The sequence below is a fragment of the Typopeltis vanoorti genome, chromosome 10 (genome assembly GCF_054136105.1).
Source record: "Typopeltis vanoorti isolate ZY-2024b chromosome 10, IOZ_Tvanoo_1.0, whole genome shotgun sequence".
NCBI lineage: Eukaryota > Metazoa > Arthropoda > Arachnida > Uropygi > Thelyphonidae > Typopeltis > Typopeltis vanoorti.
In genome coordinates this window covers 71,423,031-71,444,164 of record NC_143558.1, presented here as the reverse complement: position 1 = coordinate 71,444,164, position 21,134 = coordinate 71,423,031, and the positions used below count along the sequence as shown (strand labels likewise).

The 21,134-nt window shown below is 35.0% G+C and overlaps 1 protein-coding gene across 5 annotated transcripts in view; it reads left to right on the top strand.

Annotated features, from left to right (window-relative positions):
• Cka (Connector of kinase to AP-1) overlaps positions 1-21,134 on the top strand; it is a 570,985-nt gene that overhangs the window by 492,248 nt on the left and 57,603 nt on the right. For all 5 annotated transcript variants that reach the window (XM_090399493.1, XM_090399496.1, XM_090399494.1 and 2 more), the window contains 2 exons: positions 2,585-2,725; positions 17,707-17,817. In XM_090399493.1, coding sequence (XP_090255619.1) covers positions 2,585-2,725; positions 17,707-17,817 — 252 coding nt within the window. The remainder of the gene's footprint in view (positions 1-2,584; positions 2,726-17,706; positions 17,818-21,134) is intronic.

Sequence of the window (21,134 nt, the reverse complement as noted above, 5' to 3'; positions counted from 1 at the left end):
TGTTGCAGCAGCTAGATGGGATTCTGGCTTCAAGGTGTTCAGTAATCATCCACATTAAGGACCTAGAGTTATTCAGTCCCTATTACTCATGAAGCATGATTATTCATTTCATGCAACTATTATGTGCAGCATAGAGTTTGGGGCCTTGCTAATGTCAGGACAGGGCTGCCACGGATTTAGCCAGCCAAACGTTGCATCTTTATCTGTTAGAGAATTTGACCAAGCATGTGACCGGTGTTGCCATCTTAACCTAGCTTATTCCATCTTGCAAACTATCATAAATCTAGCTTAAACTTGCTTTCCTCTATATGCTCTATTCCCCTTCTGTCCCTGCTTGGAAACTATTTGCAACAATATATTACTTGTAGAGTTTGAATGATCTATCATTCCATCAAGTTCATGCTCAGTAAAGAGTAAAAAAGTAATTTCTAGAACTGCATGCATGAGGCACAGTGGGGGGTCTTTTGTGCACTCTCACCTCCTCCCAACCATGACAATATCATCATAAAGTGGTCTTAATTGCCTGTGATGGGCACACAGGTATGCTAGGTTGGGTGGCTAACTCCACTTAAGGACAGACCTTCCCTTGAGACATAGATTTTCATTTGGCTAGCTTATTTGACCAGCAGAACTAGTGCTACATCTAATAGCATCTATTTCAACGAGGGTCATGTTTACTCTCTCTTAATATCCATGACCTTAATTGATATTCTTTCTAATAAACATTCATAACAATATGCTGGATCACATTGCAGCAACACCTCTCAATAGCCATCACAATGCTTTGTTTCAATCAGACATTGAGATTCCCCTGGTCCATGTCAGTTATATATATATATATATAAAATGTTAAAAAGCGTTCTGAAAATTGTTGAATATACATTTACAGCTATCAAGCATTGATCAGAGTTACAAAAGAAATTCTAACAGCAGTGATAGTGGAACAAGAGTAAGAATACATTCACAAAAGAGTTATGAAACAGTGGGTTCCAGTTTATTGGACCACATTGGGAATGACATATTTGTCCCCAATCAAGTGGCTGTCCCAATTAAATGAAGTTGCACATCAAGAGTTTGTTAAAAGATGTATGCACATAAGACAAGTTTTTTTATTTATTGCATAGGAAAATTATTGAGTGACAGACAGCAATTGGCTTTAAAGTAAAATCGTAGCCTGTCTTTTTGATTGATTGCAATTAAACAAATGTAATCATCGTAGGTATCTGGTGCAGATATAGCACTGCCTTCCTACATGAAATAATTGTATTCCAGTAATAAATTTTCTAGCATCGTAGGTAGTCATTCATTCAAGCTCTCAAGTGTCATCCTCTTCACTTTCTTGTGCTTCTAATGTTGTCTGATGGTTTGCTGCAATTTCCTCCTCAAAACCTTCATTTTCATTATAGTATTGAAGATTGCCGCCAATTGATGCAAACTTCATAATTTCTGATGTGGTTCATGTTTAACGGACTTCATTTTCACTATTGGCTATATCTGATATATCCACAAACAAACACTTAATACCATAGTGAGCAAAACAGTTTTGAATGATCTTGCATATTTCTCACAAACTATCAGCCATAAACTGCATTTCTTATAAAGATTAACTTTTGCACTTAACTCCCTAGCAACTGTCAAGAAGAACCATTAAAATTTTTCTTGATTTTTGTTATAATTCCATGTCCCAACTCATAAGCCAGTTCTTAAAATACCCAAATCCGGTACTAATGTACTATAGACTGGTCAACCAACCTCTCATGTATGGCCCAGCATTAAAAAAAAAAAAAATTTATTCGCATAGTGCCAAACTAGTAAAGTCTCCATTCTAATCTCTTTGAAGTCTCAAGACCTGACCATTCTTCCAATGAAGAATAGGTTTCGTTTATCAGTTCCTGTCATATTTGAACAGCATATCATTGTTACACGATCATTGCTTTCATTGATCCAGTGTAGCGTGTGTAAGGAACGATGAAATAGCCTTATTTAGTAAGTATTTCAGATGTTGTCAGCACTAAAGTTTTGAAGCAAGATTACGCAAATTTTCTAACACTCCTTGTGGTAGAGGCTGGCTGGTTCAATTAAACGATATTGTGTCCCAAATAAAAGCAAAGCATATTCTTGTTTTGTTTTTCATTTTCTTTTGTTCAGATTTATCCCAATGAAATGGCTTTCCCAATTAACTGATGGAATTCAGAGTTACACAAGAAATTCTAATGCAAGAGAGGCTGAATATGAGGACTAATCTTGTGAATGTAGTCTACATTCACAGATGTTATGAAAAAAATTCTCTGCTAATAATGGTAAGCAAGTAGAATTTCCTATATCAGTGAGGATTGTGATTGCTTTATCACTTGAATTGAATCTATGGTTTCACCACCACAGAGGATTAGATGCCGATAATGATAGTTAAGAGTATGCAGAAAAATTTTGCAGACAAAAAATAAAATAAAATATCAAATACCAATCACAACAGCAAAATTAACTGTAATTATACTTAATTTTGCTTTCATATTAATTTGATAATAATCCATAATGTATATCTTAGGAGATAAATATTAATAATATTATTGTGTGTTTAAACCAGCTGATGGTAGTCCCACATCAGTTGATTTTCTCAGATGTGATCCAGCACAGATGGTTACTGCATATACATCTTCTAGTGCTATCATTTTTGATTTAGAAACAGGAACACCGGTTGTGCGATTAGACAGCAATCAAAATCCAGGTAAGTAAATATATTTGTGTATAATAAGTATTAAGGTTGCTAAAAATAAAATAAGTTAATAATATTATTTTTTAAGGAGTGTGATATCCATAAGTGGGAGTGGTATGGAGTGGGAGAGGGGTAAAGAACTTATATTCATTTAGAAGTCAAATTCAATCACAGACTGCATATCCTAAAGGTGTAAGTAAACATAGAAAGCATAACAGCGTTCATGTATTATTATTATTATACAAACATCTCCATGGAGTCAGAAGACTCATCACAAGAGATCTATTATTGTCATACCTCTCCTTAAATTCATTCACTGACAAAGTATTCAGTGAGCTTAGTTGTTGGTTTCAGCCTCTTCAAGTTTAATGGAATGAAAACAACATTAACTAAACACAGGTTTAATAGTTCCAGTATTTCATCTGTCACCGAGGCTCATCTTGGGTACAATATAAAAATTGAATAACACAAAAAAATACATTAAGAGCTGTTGGAAGTTTTTTCACTTGGTTATACTATAAATTAAAGGTACCAAGAAATTATATACTTGGTTTAATCCTTTAGGTGGAGCAGAACCAACAACACACAAAACAACAGAGATAACTCCTGATCAAATGGCTAATCATTTATTGAAAACCTCCAAGATACATCCCAGCTCTATCAGTAAAATTACTGTGCAATCTTCCATCAGACAAATCCTGAAGACAGGACCCGAGCTTCCTGAACTTGTACACCCAGTATCTCGGGAAGAGGTACAGGTAGCCTTAAACTCACCAAGAATGGCAAGGCTGCAGGAGTGGATGGTATCCTCCCGAGTTTCTAAAACATCTCGGTCAACAAGGCCAAACATGGCTGGCCGCCCTTTTCTCAGAAATTATAATGACTGGTAAACTACCAAATCTGTGGCGGTAAGCCAAAATAATTACCGTGCCCAAACCAGGGAAAGATCCAAATGATGCAAAAAATCTACGACCTATCTCCTTGCTTTGCTTCACCTTTAAGCTCTTTGAAAAAATTTCACCACTCATCAAAAAAGCACTTCCGATTGAACAAGCTGGCTTAAGGCTAGGAAGAAGTTGCTGTGACCAGGTCCTGGCCCTGACAACACAAATTGAAGCAGGCTTCCAGAAGAAACTTAAATCTGGAGCCACTTTCATTGACCTAATATCAGCTTATAACACAGTCTGGATCAGGGGCCTCCTCCTAAAGCCAGGAAATATTATAAGGTGCAAAAAAACTTTCCAGCTTTTTGAATCCATTCTCTCCAACAGAAAGATCTGGGTCATATTGGCGGAAAAAAGAGCAGGCCCAGATTCTTTCACAACGGTCTCCCTCAGGGCTCTGTGTTATCCCCTTTACTTCTTAACATCTACATGTACAACTTCAAGTATATATGTACGCTGATGACTTAGCGATCCTACATCAATCTACCTCCTTTGCCAACCTGGAATCAACCTTGAACATCCTGGAAGAGTACTTCAAGCAATGGTACTTGAAACCAAATCCGACGAAAACTGTGTCCACCTGAACAATGCAGAGGCAAATTGACACCTCAACGTTTCTTTCTGTGAAAAAATGGTAGAACACGAGCCTCACCCGAAATACCTTTGAGTGAGCCTGAACAGAGGCCTAACCTATAAAAGGCACATCACCAACCTGTCCAACAAAATTAAAATGAGAAACAATATCATTTCAAGGCTTGCTGGAACAACCTGGGGTTGTGGTGCAGAAGTCCTGAGGTCGTCTGCATTAGCCCTCATATTCTCTGCAGCAGAATATTGTGCCCCTGTCTGGGAAAGAAGTGCACATACTAACATTATAGACACCCAGCTTAAACTCTACTATGCACACAATTAGTGGGACAGTGAGAAGCACCCCCTCTCTCCTGGCTGCCTGTCCTATCTAACATTGCTCCACCAAACATACGGACAAGACAAGCCTCGATAAAAGAATTTAATAAAGCAATGAGCAACCCACTCCTGCCCCTGCACCAGACTCTCATAAATCCACCTAGTCTTCGCCTAACATCTAGAAAGCCTCTCTGGTCGGACAAACTCTCTTCAGCTGTCCTGCCATCAACACCTGACGTGAAGAGAATACTGGTCCAACAATCTTCCTGGATTGTCCAACAATAAAAGATTCCTGTGCTCTGCAGCCTGGTTTTACTCTTCCTAGGAAGATTTGGTCATCAATCAACAGGATCAGAACTAACCACGGCAGATGTGGCTACCTACTACATAAATGGATACTGTTAGACTACCCTTATTGTGATTGTTCTCCCATGACTCAGATGATTACTCATATTGTGAACGACTGCCCAAGGTATACCATTTTCACAGTGGTTGCCTCCAGGACATCCACAAGGTGACGGATGAGGCCTTGGATTGGCTTTCCAGACTGGACATTGACCTGTAGTTGTTCTGCATTCCTTTTGCCATAAGAATAAATAAATCCTTTATCCAAGTGTAAGCAAACAAAGTTTGTACCTGAATTATTTTCAGGACTCGGGTAGCTCATATCCTTACAGATATGTGATTTGCATTATGGGGTACTAAGGAAAGTGATGTGAAGTCATTAGCTTCTATATATGAGTTACCCCAGTCTTGAAAATAATTCAGGACCAGGGTAACTTTAAGTACTTTGCATTATGGAAAGGGTCACTACCCATTTTGACCTTTATTGAGGTCCCTTCAGTGGGAGCCAGGCCCAGAGGGGATATTACAGTTGAAGTAATGTAGAAGTCGTATTTTCTTATACAAGTTGCCAAAAGGTGTCCCACCTTATTATTAAATTACTCTGGATTAGCGAAAATTGTTGGAAGTTTTTTCACTTGGTTATACTATAAATTAAAGATACCAAGAAATTATATACATGGTTTAATCCTTTATCTAAGTGTAAGCAAATAAAGAGTGCGCCTGAAGTATTTTCAGGAGTGGGGCAACTCATATATAGAAGCTAATGACTTCACATCACTTGCCTTAGTATCACATAATGCAAAGCACATCTCCTTGTAGACATGTATAATACTGTGCATTATGCGAAGGGGTCACACTTGGAACAGATAGCTGGCTTCATATGAGGCTTGAGAGCAGTGCAGAGATTATATTTCTTTAAAGTTCTGGCTATTTTTTATGAGTTGCCTTGGATATGGGGGATTAGTTTTCTTCCCTAACAGCCGAAAAGATTCAGCTGTTAGGGAAGTCTGGGTTGAAACAGAGGTTGGAGGCTCTATTAATAAAGATTTTTATTAATAGCATATTAGTATATTGTTGTCAGGGCAGATAGATATTGGAAAGTTTGCACATCTGTCTAGCCATAAAGCTGGTCTGGTTGGCCGAGTGGTTAGTGTATCTGCTCTCCAGCTAAAAGGCTGCAGGTTCAGATCCTGCCATGGGCATGGATGTTTGTGATTGTCTGTGAAAATATCAGTGGTGGATAGTAGATTGGTGGATTGAGTGGTAGAGACAGAGTTGTTGAGTAGGTGCCCTCCCTGGAGGTGTCACTCAATAATAATAGATAGGTTTTCTGTAAACTGAAAAAGAAAGTACCATTAGGAAGATGTGATTAGATGGATTCCAAAACCTGTGTTTAATTTTTGTAATTTATAATATAATAAATCTGCAGAGTTCTTCACACTGTACTCCTTTTGTTAAATCAAACACGACTTTTTAACAAATTTACTGGCCTTCAGCGTAATCTCCATTCTGCATTATCACTGCTGCCCACCATTTGAAAAAATCTTCATCATACTTTGTTGTTGATGCTTTTGATAAGGTAGGTGTCACTTCAATCGGAAACCTTGTCAATAGTAGTGAAATTTTTCCCATAGAGTGGTTCTTTCAACTTAGGGAAGAGATCAAAGTCTGGAGGACTGCACAGGGATGAAGCACTTGCTATCCATACTTTTCTAAAATGTTAAATCCTTCACGTGAAGGATTTTTTAATCTTACAGAGATGACTGGCCTTACATCACTGTGCAAATTGGGCATGATATCTGACCTGAGTGAGATTCTTGCTTTATTATGAAGTCTTATTTTGTGAACAAAACAGCACACACACACACACACACACAAAAAAAAAAAAAACATGGTATTTTTACTCATTGTGTCTGTATGTGTGTCCTGCAGAAATTATGAAATTAGTCTCATTGAATATATAGATAAAATAATGATAATTTATAACATCTCCAAATCACAGTCAGTAGTGATGACTCCCTTTAGTTGAAATATTAGATTTTGAATTCTGTCTAGTGTGATGTGAGGAAGTTTTATAAAGGTTTTACAACTGACGGTAAGTTAGCCAGTTTCTTAAGAAGGTGAAAAATTTTCTTCCTGCGAAAGCAGAGAAAGATTCCATTGAAGATGGCAAATAGACTGGTGATAGAATTAATAATGCTATCTTAGCATGAAATAAGTTAATGAATTCATCCTATTGACATCATTCTTCATCCTAATTTTCTTTGTAAACAAGAAATTTACCATAATTTAACTCTTCTTATAGCAGTATATGTGGACATCATTATCATGATTGAATTTACACAGATGCATATAGCATTTAATGGATCCCCTCTCCCAAACCATAAGTTTCATGTGTGTGTATATATAAAAGTGAATGATTTTAATTTTGTAATATAAAATAATTATTTAATAATCAAATTATTTGTAATTATTCTAAATGATGCTGATAATATATACTAATAATGTTAGTAATTTAATATTCTTCAATGTTAAAAAAATATAAATTACTGAAATTCTTTTTAAATTCCAGATAGGTATACACAGGGATTTCCAGAATATTATGATAGTACAACACGAAAAGTTTACATCATTACTACCTTCCTATCAGCAATTGTCCTCCAAATTAATCTGTTATCTATTGGATCTGAAAATATTGCAGCCCTTATATTTCAGTCATTTAAGACACCTCTTGCTGTATCAATCCACCTAGATCTTGTCTTTTTCTGGTCATCCTCCTAAAAAAAAAGGTTGTTTTGCTATCTTTTATACTCCCATTCTGTTTAAGTGACTATATCACCTTAGATTAGCTGATTAGCTCTACTCATCCACTCCTGAATGTTAACAACATCAAGTTCCTTCCTAATATCTTTGTTTTTAATGGGATTCTGTGATTGATTCCATCTGTTCCCTCCCTTAATCTTTTTTAGAACTCTCATATCTTATCTTCGGTCTTGGAAGTGTTTTATTTCTAACCAATCTCTAGGGGAGACAGATTCATATCGTAAAAGCACAGCATACTTCCTTCTGGGCATGTATATTACTATGTGTTATTGGATTGGTCACTAGCCATACTGGTTTAACCATTATTGAGGCCTCATCAGTGGCATCCAAATCCAGAAAGTACCAAGGTTGAAGTTTGTGCATGAAAGTACTTCAAACAAACTGTTCGCTTACTATACTTATATAGAGAGTTAAGCAAAAATATAATTTCATGTCAAGTATAATTTACTTTGTAACCAAGTAAAAAAAACGTTCTACAGCTATCATTGATCTGTAGTATTTTAATAAGGTGATACCCTTTTTACTACTTGTATATTTGAAAAATATGACTTCTGCATTAATTCAACCTAGCAGAAAAGTTCTTCACCAAGACAAGCAATCACCCGAACCTGCTGATCAAACAAGCTACTGATTACAATGAAGCAGAATACTGCAAATACAAAAGATCCAAGTCAATCCTACATCTAGCTGAACACAGCTAATCTCACTGCCCTCACAGGGCAAGCATAAAGTTCAACAACACCCCGCCCATTTTTCCTCTTTTCCTCTACAAACAAAGGGGAATATGAAAAGCATGCATGCTTCACCAATCCTGCCAGTAATGTTCTGAGTTCAACCTTGGTAGTTTTTGAACTTCCAGTTAAACAGTCAGAATTGTCATGGTTTCATTTGTGATATTGTGTTCCCATTAGTATGGTATTCAATTTATTGTAATTAGGTCTGTATTTGTTGTACTACAAAAAAAAAAAGGTAAGTTTTGTAGTGCAACATATATTTTCTTAACTTATGGAGTTGATTAGTTAACTCCATAAAGATGGATGGCAACACACTGTTGCAAAATCTTGTTCATAAACATGCTCTCATGTGGTTCAAAAAACTTGATGATAATTGGCTAGGATATCTTAAATTATTCACCATATCATCAAATACAGAAGGAGAAGAAAGCAATTCAGACGAGGAAAATGCTAAATTCGAAATGTTATCTCAAAAAGAAACACATCAGATAATTATCGTGTTGAACATATAAATAAAAATAGGAAAACACAACTTGATCCATTGGAGAAAGAATCCACTGCAGATAATACTAATATCGCTAAAGAAAAAATTTCTCCAGCTGTTTGTGTTACAAAAACAGATGGTCCACATCTATCACTAAAGAACTAAAAATTAACTTCTCCTAAGCTAAAAATATAGGTGAAGATGTTAGAACCAACCAACTACAGTTCTAGATTACTGTAACCTATCCACACTCCCTGATAATTTAAACATCCCTTATCATACTTTCGTGCTCTGTAGTGAAGTTCAAGGGAGTCATCAAATCAATCTCAACAGATGAGGTGGCTAGACATCTCAACAAACAAAGGCTCAGCCTAATAAAAATTAGTTCAATAACTTGTTCAATCTATATGAATATATAGATGGGACAGGCATCCTATGTCACTAATTTTAGTGGAAATAAGTAAAAAATAAAGAGAGATCTATGACATTAAGTCAGTTGGTGGCCTCATAGCTACTCCTGAGCTGCTTAGAAAGACAGCATCCACTGATCAGTTCCATAGGATATCAGAAATTTGGGCATGCCCAAAAGCTTTGTTAAAGTACAGTTTATAATCACCTAACAGATATGTGCAAGAAACCAAAATCCATTCTCACTAAATGCACAAAGTGTGTCAGACCACATCTTGAGAACTATAAAGGATGCAGTTTCATCTAAAAAACAGATCTGCAGGAAAGAATGCTGCTCCTAATTACTAACACAAATCCACATTTGATAACTACTCTCAGTACTCGGTACAAAAATTACTGTGCTTTCCACAGAAATTTCAAAGGGAACTATATAACAGATACACAAAACATATGCTGAAGTAACAAGACCAAAGAAATTGATCTACATTCAGAAAACCTCAGTATTCAACCAAAACTCAGTTACCATCATTGCCTGAAATGTTAGTAGACTTCAGTAAATCCAGCTCATCTCCGAAATTCAAAACAGATTTCTTAAACACACTCAAGCAATATTATTGGCACCCAGCAATGGACAGAAACCCATTACATCTAATTCACTATGAATCACCTTCTGAAATTCCAACAGCTTAAAACAAGATCCTGGAATTGCAGTTTTCAAATCACCATAATCCAGATATAATTCTAATAAACGAAACTTGCCTCCAATCAGTCAGTAACCCCAAAATCAGGAAGTTACATTCTATATAGAAAAGATAGATCTGATGCCAGAAAGGAAGGTACTGCTATAAAAAATTTTAAAAATTATCTCAGACATAATGAAGTTGCCAATGTGCCAACGATAAACTTAGAAATCACCATATTAGAAGTACATTCTGCTGAATGAACCATTCTTGAAAACAGGTCTCAAAGCAATACTTATCAATAAAGAAGCTGTGATTATAGCAGGTGATCTGAATATAAAACATCCCTCTCAGAATAGTAGAACAACAAACCATAATGGTGGAATATGAAATGGTTATGTGATAGTTAACGACACAATTATAGCAGACTTAGTTGAATCCCCGCACTACGGGCTCACCTCAAGACCTGATGTTTTGGACATTTCCATTCTGCAAAATGTCAAATAGCAATTTTAAATACAGGCAATCGGTGAACTCAGTTCAGTTCATAATCCAGTCTTATTGCAGCTTGGATTGCAAGACCATGCCAGTGTGTCTGGTTCAGCTATCAATGCAGACATCAGTTCGGCAATAGTCAACCTAGAAAACTAGTTACTGTAGCTACTTGTACTAAATAAAAGCAGCTGCTGTATCAGTCACTATGATTACTACCTATACCAAACTGGACTGACTCCCTGAAGATATTTTGAGGCAAGAATAAAGCCTGTTCAAGATACCATGAGACAGTGTTTCCACAAGACTGCAAACTTCTCATTAAGGCTACCAACCTAGTTCAAAATGCACTTAAACAATATAGGAATGAACAATGGGAAAATTAAAATCAAAAATGCTCCATAGTGACAGTAAGCTGTTTACCCACACACACACATTGTACAGGCTCGTGTGTGTGTGTGTGTGTGTGTGTGTGTGTGTGTGTGTGTGTGTGTGTGTGTGTGTGTGTGTGTGTGTGTGTGTACAGACTTAAAGCACTTGCAGACAGTCAGGAAAACCATTGTAGACCAAATTATGAACACACAGATCTAAACTTTGCACATTAGGTTCATCAACACATTTGTTGTTTCCCACTCTGGTTGAGATCGGCTCAACCTTGCCAGGTGAAATCACCAACATAATCAAAAATCAAAAGCACCTGGTCCAGATGGTATAACCAATAAAGTCATCAAGCTACTACCTTATAAAGCCATCATGCATTAGTCACCACCATCATCAACACAATACTGAAATTTTCAATGCTCTCCCCTTCCCTCCTGGAAAATAGCAGATCTAACTCCAGTATTCAAATCAGGAAAAGCACCACAATTCTCGCAAAATTACTGATCCATTAGTCCTCTCTCTAATTTTAGAAAAATAGCAGAAAAAGTCATTTTGATGAGACTTCAAGAAACAGCAAATAAGGAAAACATTAGATCTGAAGAGCAGTTTGGATTTCGTCATGGACACAGTACAACAAGTTCAAAGAATAGTTGAAATTATTACCACTGGATACAATTGGAGACAACACACAGGTGCTGTTTTTCTGGACATTACACAAAATATGGCATTATGGCCTTCTCTGTAAACTCATTAAAACAAAATTCCCAATCAACTTGATTCAACTTCTTAAATCTTATCTGAGCAATATCAAACTACAAGTTAAAATCAACGACATCAATCCTCACAAAGGAAAATCGAGCATTTCCCAAGGTTCCCTACTAGCTCCTCTCTTATTCAGATATTCCCAGAAATTCCACAACTGTCACAGCACTATATGTCGATGATACAGCCATCATGTCAAGATTGCCGACGCACATTTAGCCATCAAATGACTACAAGAAACCTTCTCTGTTCCGAAAAATGTAAATGGAGATTCAAAGTCAGCACTGAGAAAAAAAAGCTCAGCGATGCTGTTCACCAGGAGATTACCATCTTCTAAAGACAGCATAAGTATATTCAACTCCACAATTCCCTGGCAGAAAGAAACCAAATATCATGGTGTATAGTTAGATAAGAGTCTATGATTTACTGACCATATGAAGTTTATATGCTCCAAAGCTGTTGGACAAACCTATTCTCTACTGAACGGTCATAATAAATTAAATGCAAGGAACAAATTATTCCTGTTTCAGATTGCAATCAGGCCAATTCTAACTTATACTTCACTGGCCTGGAGCTATGCATCTCATAGTGACATTCAAAAGGTTACAGACCATCTGAAACAAATGCTTACCCATGATCCTAGATACTCCATGGTATATAAAAAGTGAACAACTCCAACAGGAAACTAACATCCTGAGACTCTGTAGCCACAATTCTTCTCAGATGTTACCATCCACCTGAAAAGGGCAAGTGTAAATGTTCACTAAAGCATCCACCACAGGTGTATTTTCTTTTCAGCTCACAGGGAATAAAAGGCTAGTGTACTTGAACCTATCTTGCCATATCATTATTAACCTTGATATCTTCCTGGATCTGGCTCCCACTGAGGAGACATCAACAAAGGTTAAAACTGGTCTGGGTAGTGACTCTTCCCATAATGTACTGTAATATATGCAGATGAAAGGAAGTATGCTTTGCATTAATGGGACACTAAGACAATTGATGTGAACCAACAACCTCTATAATTATACAAGTAGTATAGTTGTGAAGGTACTTCACATGCAAACTTTGTTTGCTTACACTTGGATAAAGAATTTAACGAGAATATAATTTCTGTTAAGTGTAATTTACTTTGTAACCAAATGAAAAGACTTTCTACAACTGTTAAGTTATATTTGTGGAGCACACTGGAGTATTGAGGTAGAGGAGGGGAAAGAAGAGGTAGTGAAGTTGGATTGTGTATGTTGACCACCTGCTGCTTGCTTTGTGTAATTTTGAAGGAAAGAAGAACTATGTATGGCATTCGAACATCTATGAAGGTATTTATAAAAATAGTAGAAATATTGTATATCAGAATTTTTCGCTGCATATTGCTGTATTATATCATTTTTGTTTATTATTGATTAAACAGCATTTTCATCATTTTTTGTGTTGAATTCATATTTCACTCAGCAACCTATCTAGTGTAAGTCAGTCACCAGTTCCATTGTGTTGGTTTGTGCTCCTGTTATGAGTAGCATTTTAATTTCTTTATTTAAATCACATTAGAAGCTTAGAAAAATGATTGAGAAGCACACAAAAAATTGTAATAGCTCCACTTAAAAATAAATAAATAAAATTTTTTAACTTAAAACTAAAATTTGAATGAACTTCAAACAGTTTCTTACTGAAATTGATGTTCATTTAAATCTAAACTAATTATTGGGTGATCAGGTATTCATCTAGTAATATGCTTCTTTACTAATGAACATCAGCAGTGATTGAACCATTTCATATAGGCTGCTTACCATATAGAACAAAATAATCCGTATGTAAGTTGGTCAGAATTCTTTATTAAAAACAATTTGGTTTTTGCTGGAATCTTACTTTTCTTTATGCATAAAAGCAAGACTAGGTTTCACCAGCATTTCGTGTTCTTAACAACTAAATAGGCCAAATTACTAAGATAGCTACTTGTAATGCATTTGTAGTTACCTCACCTTGTGAATGTCCCACGGTTCATCATCTGAAGTGGATTATTAACAATTGTTCATGATAGACAAATATAGCTTGATTTAAGCACCTCTATAGTAGCTCAGTTGGAACAACAGTGGGATATTGTGCCCTTTGATTGGAAAAGATTGAGTTCAATTTTTGTCATGACAAGATGAATCTTTATATGGGCTTTTTCAATTGAAAGTGAGTTAGCCCATCTCATATGAAATAGCAGGGTTTCCACTCTGGAAACTCTGGTTTTTCATCCCTCACACTGGCAAATCAGCAGTAGTGTCATGTGCCCATTTAGGTCTGATATCTGCTGTCATGTGGCCTATGCAGCCTGCTCTACAAAGTTCATGTCAATTTGATCATATGATTGTATTTTTATCGATGTATGAAAGTTTTAAGAGTGCATAGCACTCACCTTAATTCGTCCAACTCAATTAATTGTAGGATAACTTTGAATATTTTAATTTATCAATTAATATGATTTTAAATATGGAAAACATATGAATGAATAATACATATTCTTCACTCACACCGTTTATGTGAGAAGCACAAAGGGTTTACACTTCCTAGTGAGATTAGGTTATCATTGGCAAATACTAGAGTGAGACATGAATTTGAATTTTGATATGATTTTTAAATATAGCGATATAATACATACAGAAATCGGAAAAAGTAATTATTTGGGAAATAATTGAACCAAAAAAAAAAAAAAAGCTGAAATAACTCATTTTACTTATTTATACACAAGTTCTAACCTCCTTTGACCATAATCCATCATAGAATCCACGAAAAAACTCTGGCAGAAAATGTGATTAAGAAGATCGTCAATGTTTCCTATCGTAAGTATGGACGAAAAAGAAAAAGTTATAAATTATTTATAGAAAATTACTTGGCTATATCGCTATATCCTAAACGCGTCAGTTCACACTTCATGCATGCAAAACAGATGAAACTCAGAAAACAAAAACAGCAACCCATGACAAATGACAATGTTCAATTGGATTGGTTGACGAATCACAGCCACTGGTTTTTAGGTGCTGTTGTCTCAGCGCACATCCTACCTCGCTTTCTGGGTCATTTAAAACCATTGGAATGCTAAGAATTTGACCTGCTGCACCACCTGTATGTTCAAAGGTGTCCATATTTTTGACTGCACAGCCGGGCTATTAACGTGAATGTGATGAATCTTTATGCATCAAAAAGTGTTCCCTTAATGGAGCATTCACATATTGTGTTTAATTTTAGGAATTACACGAAGCCAAGAAACAGGGGAGTCTTTAACAGGAAAAATGCAAAAATATAATATTAGTCATATTGCTTTCCAAGAGTGTTCAATGCACACCCAGAATATACACCTCCTGCAAATCAGCCATGAAAACTCACACATTTTACAGACAAAAACTACTGTTAGTGGTGGTTGTGGGTGGTAGATGACATTGTATGTGTCATCCTCAACCACACACAGATGACACTGTGTGTGGTTGAGGATTAAGTAGGGGAGTGAGTTGTGTATGGCAGAGTAGTGCCCTCCCACAGTGAGTCCTTTGAAGTGTCTAATAATAATAGTAATTTAACAAGTGGAATATGTTTGGGGATGGATCAAAAGTGAATTGACAGCTGTTTGTTATGGATTTAAAAAAAAGAAAGTTTTAGGAAGTGTCACATTAATTGGATGGCAAATATCCCACTTACTAGTGTTTTTGTCCTTACAATACAGTAAGATTGTAAATTGTCAGTAGAAACCAAGGCATAGTCTTAATTGTGTGTGGTTACTGTAGTATCCTTTCTTGTATTTGAATGGATTTTTCATAAAGTTATGAATTAATTTGACAAGGATCTTGAGCATTTCCTGTTTGATAGAACCATGCTACTAAAATGGTTCAGTTGTATAAATATTTAGGTCTGTTCACTTTTTTCCCCTTAAATTATACTATCTTAAACGCTTGGAAAAGTATCTTTAATGTTTGTGTTCAGTATACATATTTAGCATGATTTACTTCATATTCTGATTTTTTTCTTTTTTCCCTACTTAAGAAAATGGGGGAAAATGTAAGTTTATTAATTAATATCTGTTATTTTAAAAAAGTTTATCTGTCTTCATAAGTTGTGAGTTAATAAAGGTATAAATCAAATGTAATTGAATACACCTAAAATTTAAAAATTTGCATATCAAGCAATCACTTACCTTTTAGTTATAACAGTGCAACCAAAGAAAATTTGGGCTCATCAGTACATTTTGAAATATTCCATTTTGAAAATCAGACTGTTTCCCTTTCAACAGCATTTTCTCGTTAACATGAGAGTCTACGGGATGCTGCAGCAGACGCATTCCCCCTTGAGCAGGCACCTGGTGTCTGTTTGTAATTGGATGTGAGATCGCTGGAAGGGATCACGTTTGATGCCAGGCTGACACACTGCACCCATATTTTTTATACTGTTACAATATGGTCAATATCAGGACAATGTGGCTGATTACACCATATCTGTTGCATGCAGACAACAACATCGGTACAATTATGTATGTCATGGATTGTATAGTAGACATTAGCTGGCTATTTCATTCAACTGGGTAATGTTGGGTTAGGTTAATTAACACCAATATTTGACTATTGAGCCGTTATCCTCCAGAGCGTTGGTATGAATCAGATATAATTAAATACACCTAATTCTTATCACTGCTCGAGAGGAGGATAGCAACTCACTAGTTGAATAATGATGCTAATTAACCCGGCGCTGGTGAAGTGGGAAAATGTAACAAAAGTGGTAAGGTGGGACCCACCCAAATAATGTAGTGTATTATAGAAATCCATATCTTTTTAATCAATATTAAATTACGTATTGTTTAAGATTCTTCCTCACAGTCTTGTTCTGTATCAGACTCATGGTTACTGACTAATTCTAAATCAATTTCACTATCATCATCTCCGCTAAATGGCTTCTCGTCTGTCAAAAGCGTCATCTATAAGTTGACGTAACCTCTGTTCTTCCTGCTCGTAACTCATCTGGTAAAAAAAAAAAAAAGATATTATTCTCAAAATACCCTCTAAATATTTACGAAAACGTATTTGCTTATAGTTGGTATGTAAAAATATAGAAGACACAACAGTAGTGATAATATTTTAGTAGAATATACATGAAAACAACTTACGTTTCGGAAGTAAATATAGTCACACTTTTGGTAAGGTGTGGTCTGGTGGACCCCAGCACATTTTACACTTCTGCACACTAAACTTGCTTGCGCGCAACAGCCTGTCATCTATGGCATCAAGTAGCGGGTTATAGGAGAGGAAGCTATACTGAGGCATGACTCACTGCTGCGTGTTCTTAAAAAGTTATAGTCAATTTAAAATCTTTGGGGTATGTGACACCCCACCTTACTAACGCCCGGGTTAACCTAACCTTAACCAACACCTAAGTCTTATCACTGCATGGTAAGGAGGAGGATAATAGCGGTTCACTAGCCGAGTAATGGCACCAATTAACTTTACTTAACCTAAGCTATTACAGTCTGCTTCAAGATGTAACTTGCTAATGGCATGTAGCACTTGAAAGTTGAATGAAATAGCCAGCTAATGACCACTATACAACCCACAACATCCATAATATTACTGACGTTGTCTGCATGCAGCAGATATGGTGTGGTCGATCGTATTGTCCTGATGGTGACTGTACCGTAACAGTACGAAAGATATGGGAATGCAGTGCATCACCCTGACATTAAATTTATATAATTTCCTGCTCATCTCTCCCCCCCTCTCTCCAATGACCTTACATTTGCTTGCGAATGGAGACCAGGTGCCCACTCATGCAACAATGCATCCACTGCAGTCTCCTGTAGACTCTCATGTTAAAGAAAATACTTTTGGAAGGAAAAGAGTCCTATTTTCGAAATGCACTGATGAGCCCAAATTTTCTTTTGTTGTGCTGTTATAACTAAAAGGTAAGAGTTTGCTTGATATGCAAATTTTGAAATTTTAGGTGTATTCAATTACATCTGATTTGATCTGAAAATATCTAAAGATATTTATGTGCACATTTTTCTCTCTAGATGCAAGTCCTCTTAGCAAACAGATAAATTGCATAATTAGCCATCCTACACTTCCCCTTACAGTTACAGCACATGAAGATAGACACATCAGATTTTTTGATAATAGTACAGGTATGTTTTTAAAACTTTAAATATTTTGCTTTTAAATTGTATTGAGTTATTTATATTTCATTTAGTATAAATAAACCATTCTAGTAAAGAATATGATTCATATCACATACTCTCAGAATATATTATTACAAAAGTGTGAGGAAAATGTAATTAAAATAATCACCAGATATGAGAGAATGGACTACATACACTTTTTTACTGTTATATCACCAGTTGACGATCTCAACTGATTTTCAGATTTCTTTTGTCTGAGTGAATATACAGATTGTTCCTGTACTCTCTTCTAAATGAAATTTTATTTACCATGTCAGTAAATGGTAAATATTAAATATACCATATCAGTAAATCGTAAATTTTATTTACCAAATCAGTTTAAATTTAATTTGGATATTTTTAGAGTAAAATTGGGCAAAACATTCTATATAAATCAGCATAATTTTGGATCTTCTTTGGGCAGATGAAACTTAATGAAATTTCATATTTATAAACTCTGCAAAAATACAAATCTGATGATTTTGGAAACCATATACCCAAGAGGATTTAAAACCAAACATTTCCAATTGAAGCAAGTAATTAAAGAGAAAGAAATTTAATGAGATTCTTGAAGAGCAACTGGAAGTTCTATTTATTGGGTAAAATGATATAGGAGAAATGGAATGAAGGAAGATGAAAATAAATAAATATTCATTTGTTTAATAAGTTTGGAGCTGAATAATGGATGTTGATCATCCTATGGTGGAGACTAGTTGAAATGGTGCCCATAACTCCCCCCCCTCTCTCTCTCTCTCTCCTGCACACTCCATGAACTCTGTGTTATCCAAATAGCTTGAGAAGTGGCTTCTTGAGATAGTGAATTTTTCTGTATACTAGAGAGGAGCCTGTAATCCTACAGTGTATGAGTGTGTGCTATTGTGTGTCAGATGTCTGAATTCTGCTATCGCAATATTAGTTCTTTTGATCATTTCATGAATTTCATTTTAAAAAAAACTTAATTCATATATATTTTTTATATTGATTATCATCTTTATTATCATAAAGATGATACTAAATCTTTATGATAATAAAGATTTAGATTCACCTTTATGATCATAAAGGTGAACATAAAGGGGATAAACATATAAAAATGTTATAAAAAGAATGTAACATTTGAGGGGTAAACATATTTTTAAATTTTCTTTGGTGTTAGGTGCAAATAAAATAAGACATTAGCTTATTTTATGATTGATTAAAAAAAGGTACCAAAAACCCATCAGAACAAATCAGTGTCAAAAGTACAAGTTAATGTAGATGCTGGAGATGAGAACCTTTGACCCCCCCCCCCTCTGAGAGAACAAAAGTTCTCATCTCCTGCATGTTTAATTATATAAGTGCGAATAACTTGACATTAGAATATCCAGGGAGTTTCGTTAATTGTTTCTCAATTTTTTGTAATTCTCTAGTCAAATGTCTTATATAAACGACTAGAGAATTGCAAAAAATTGAGAAACAATTAACGAAACTCAGAGGGGGGGGGATTATTAGAACAAGAAGAGGCACGAAGTATGGAAGTAAATAACAAGGAATAATAATAAGAACAGTAAGATAATTAAAATGTAAGAAAAAAGTAATATGGTGGTACAATAATTTGCTCCTTAAAATTAAATATATGGCAAATGTAATAGAGAAACAGAAAAGTAAAAGAGATGTTAGTGATTTCAGATAATAATAAATATGGCTGTCACAAACTATACAGTATGTTCACCATTCAGTGTTTGTAAAATTGAAATAAATAAATGAATTTTATCGTATAGTTCATTTCTACAATCAAAACTACTTTTTAGTACAAATATATATGTTCATATTTGGTTAAGAAATATGTTTGTTCTTTTATAAACTATTGTCAACTGCACAAATACAGGGGGTTGTCATTGACATCTGTATTTGCATCCTAATATGGGTTGGGGATGACTCCATTTCATAGTGGAAACTTGGATTTACTGTTACTTCACTAAATGCAAGAAGAAGAAAGCAATGTTTTTTTTTTTTTTCCTCTCATTTTTCTTTGTTACGTACACATTCGTTTTATGTTGCAAGGTAATTTTAAAAAGGTAATATACTGTTCAGTTGACTTCCTTTTTTCTTTTGCTTTTTTTTTCAATCATTTCATTTTTCTCAAGGCATTATTTATTCTTATGAATATCTCACACATCAGTGTGAGATGGACATTAAAAAAACAGCAAAAAATAACATGCTACTTGTACTTATCCAAGAATTGATCATATTATTATTAATTTTTTCTGTTAAAAGTGCAGAAAAGAGAAGCAGTTATTTCCAACTTTTTGTGTATCAAATATTATATATAAGCGTTTTAAGGAATTTTTGCTTAATTGTAGAAAAAAATTTATAAGTATGATTATCATGAATATATCTCATTTTGATAATAAATGATGTGCGTTACATTTTATGTTTTCTGCAACTGGTTACAAATTTAATTTTCCCAGTACTGAATTATGAAGTATTGTAGTCACTATAAATTATGAAAAGTATTTTAGGACAATTTCAGAAGTATCTTTAAACAGACAAATGTTATTTATCTGTTACATTACACTTACAAAATTTCTGCAAAACATTACATATCGAGGTCAGTTAATGACCTAAGAATGTCAGTAGTAAAAAAAAGATTGCTGCTGAACCAACATTATTGTAGCTGTTTAATGAATTATTACTATTTTCATAATCTATATAGTAAAAGGCAAATAGTAAAATGCGTTTCTTTTCACTCAATAAAGGCTGCAAAAGTTATTGTTCTTGAAGAAATGTAAAGAATGTATCTCAGAACTGCCAATCAGTGAACTTGTCAGGCTAAATATCAGTTAATTACTTGATGATGTTACAACCCTGAGGTCATAATTGGCATGTATTGGAACCTTTACGGTTGTCATATGGAAACTGCAAATGTAGAAAACTGTAAGCATGTTTAATGGATACTCAGTTCCACTATAATGGAGAGACATCTGACATATTACTTGGATGAGTTCAGAGGATGAAACTAAAGCAAAAAGATCAGAAAGAATAATAGCATGGATTATACTATTATTCTGAAGAACATTAACCATTTTTTAGGAAAGCTTTTCATGGTGCACAGCTCCAAATGTGAAAACAGTATTTGTTGATCCCTCAAATACCAAATACTTTAGAAAGCATAACTCATTCCATCTTCAAATAAACCAGAACTAAAGTAAATTTAACGAAGTAAAAATGTGCAGAAGTTGGTTAACCATTCAAGGGATCCCACACACCGGGGATGATATAGTAGAGAAAGAGAAACAGAATGGATA